Consider the following 1,153-nt stretch of genomic DNA (forward strand, 5'->3'; position numbering starts at 1 on the left):
TCCTGTCTCAGCCACAAGAGACTGGTACCAGCTTTGGCCTGGGACAGCCGGGGTTGGTCTCTACCAGCCGGGATGTCTGGGTTTGTCACGGGAGGCCTAAGAGCCGAACCACCGTTCTCTCTGCCTGCCTGGTCTGGCAGGTGGGCACTGCCCCAAAGTGTTACCAGGTTTATTGGGAGGCAGTTCAGAGGGTAGGGATGAGACCACCCTTTGCAGGGTATTTGAGATGCAGGAAGGGGAGGATCTGGGGGATTCTGATATAGGGATAAGCAAGTTTCCCCTCCTTGGCTGCAATACTCTGGCCTGCAGTACCTGTTGCACGTCTCTGGGGAGTCGCTGGGCTCACAGCCCAGTGGGACACAGGCAGTAAGATGGCAGGGTGAGCTGGTCTTCCTTGTCTCACAGAGATGGGCAAGAGAGGACTCCCTACTGCGTCTCTGCTGATAAACTGACCCGCAATGCCTTTCGCAAGTTCATGGTGGACCATCCAGACAAGTACGACTACAGCCGTGCCAAGGTGGGTGCCTGCCCTCACCTTCTGGGGGACCCCACAGCAAAGCACCCCTCACCTACTTGTGCCGTAGCCCCTGGCTGACTGGGAGATGCTGACTGCCCTCTGCCCCCAGGTGCCGGGGCCCCTGACGCAGGAGATGGAGGCCAAGAAGCTGGAGAAGAAGCGGGCACAGAAAGCCCAGCGGAAGCAGCGGGAGCAGGCGCAGCGGGAGGAGCGGCAGCGCTGGGAGCAGGAGCAGGGAGAGAAGCAGCGGTTCGCAGCCCTGTCTGACAGGGAGAAGGTGAGGCCACGCATGGGGCAGTGCCGAGGTGGTGGGCACTGGGCACAGCAGCTCCCGGGTGCTGAAGGGGCTGAGCCGTCTCTCTGCTCTCCAGAGGGCCCTGGCTGCTGAGCGGAGGCTGGCTGCACAGCTGAAGGACTCCAGCACAACTCTTGACAACATCAGGTAACAGCCCCGGCAGCAGGGCTCTGCGGACAAACTCTCCCATGGGAGCACAGCTGTTCCCTGCCCTTCTTGCACCGGTTCTCATTTCCAATCTAAAGCTATTCCCGTCCACTTGATTCCCAGCGGTGCCTGTCTAAAACCTCTCTCTCTCTCTCTCTCTCTCTCTCTCTCTCTCTCTCTCTCTCTCTCACCCC

At 60.2% G+C, this 1,153-nt stretch overlaps 1 protein-coding gene across 1 annotated transcript in view; it reads left to right on the forward strand.

Moving 5' to 3' along the window:
• The window catches only part of ANKZF1 (ankyrin repeat and zinc finger peptidyl tRNA hydrolase 1), a gene marked incomplete at its 3' end in the record, with an annotated part of 4,698 nt that overhangs the window by 3,106 nt on the left and 439 nt on the right, over positions 1-1,153 (forward strand). The window contains exons 9-11 of the mRNA XM_029084191.1: positions 408-517; positions 627-794; positions 889-959. Of these exons, the coding sequence (XP_028940024.1) occupies positions 408-517; positions 627-794; positions 889-959 (349 nt within the window). The remainder of the gene's footprint in view (positions 1-407; positions 518-626; positions 795-888; positions 960-1,153) is intronic.

The sequence above is a fragment of the Antrostomus carolinensis genome, unplaced genomic scaffold, assembly GCF_000700745.2.
Source record: "Antrostomus carolinensis isolate BGI_N321 unplaced genomic scaffold, ASM70074v2 scaffold29643, whole genome shotgun sequence".
In the NCBI taxonomy this organism is placed as follows: Eukaryota; Metazoa; Chordata; class Aves; order Caprimulgiformes; family Caprimulgidae; genus Antrostomus; species Antrostomus carolinensis.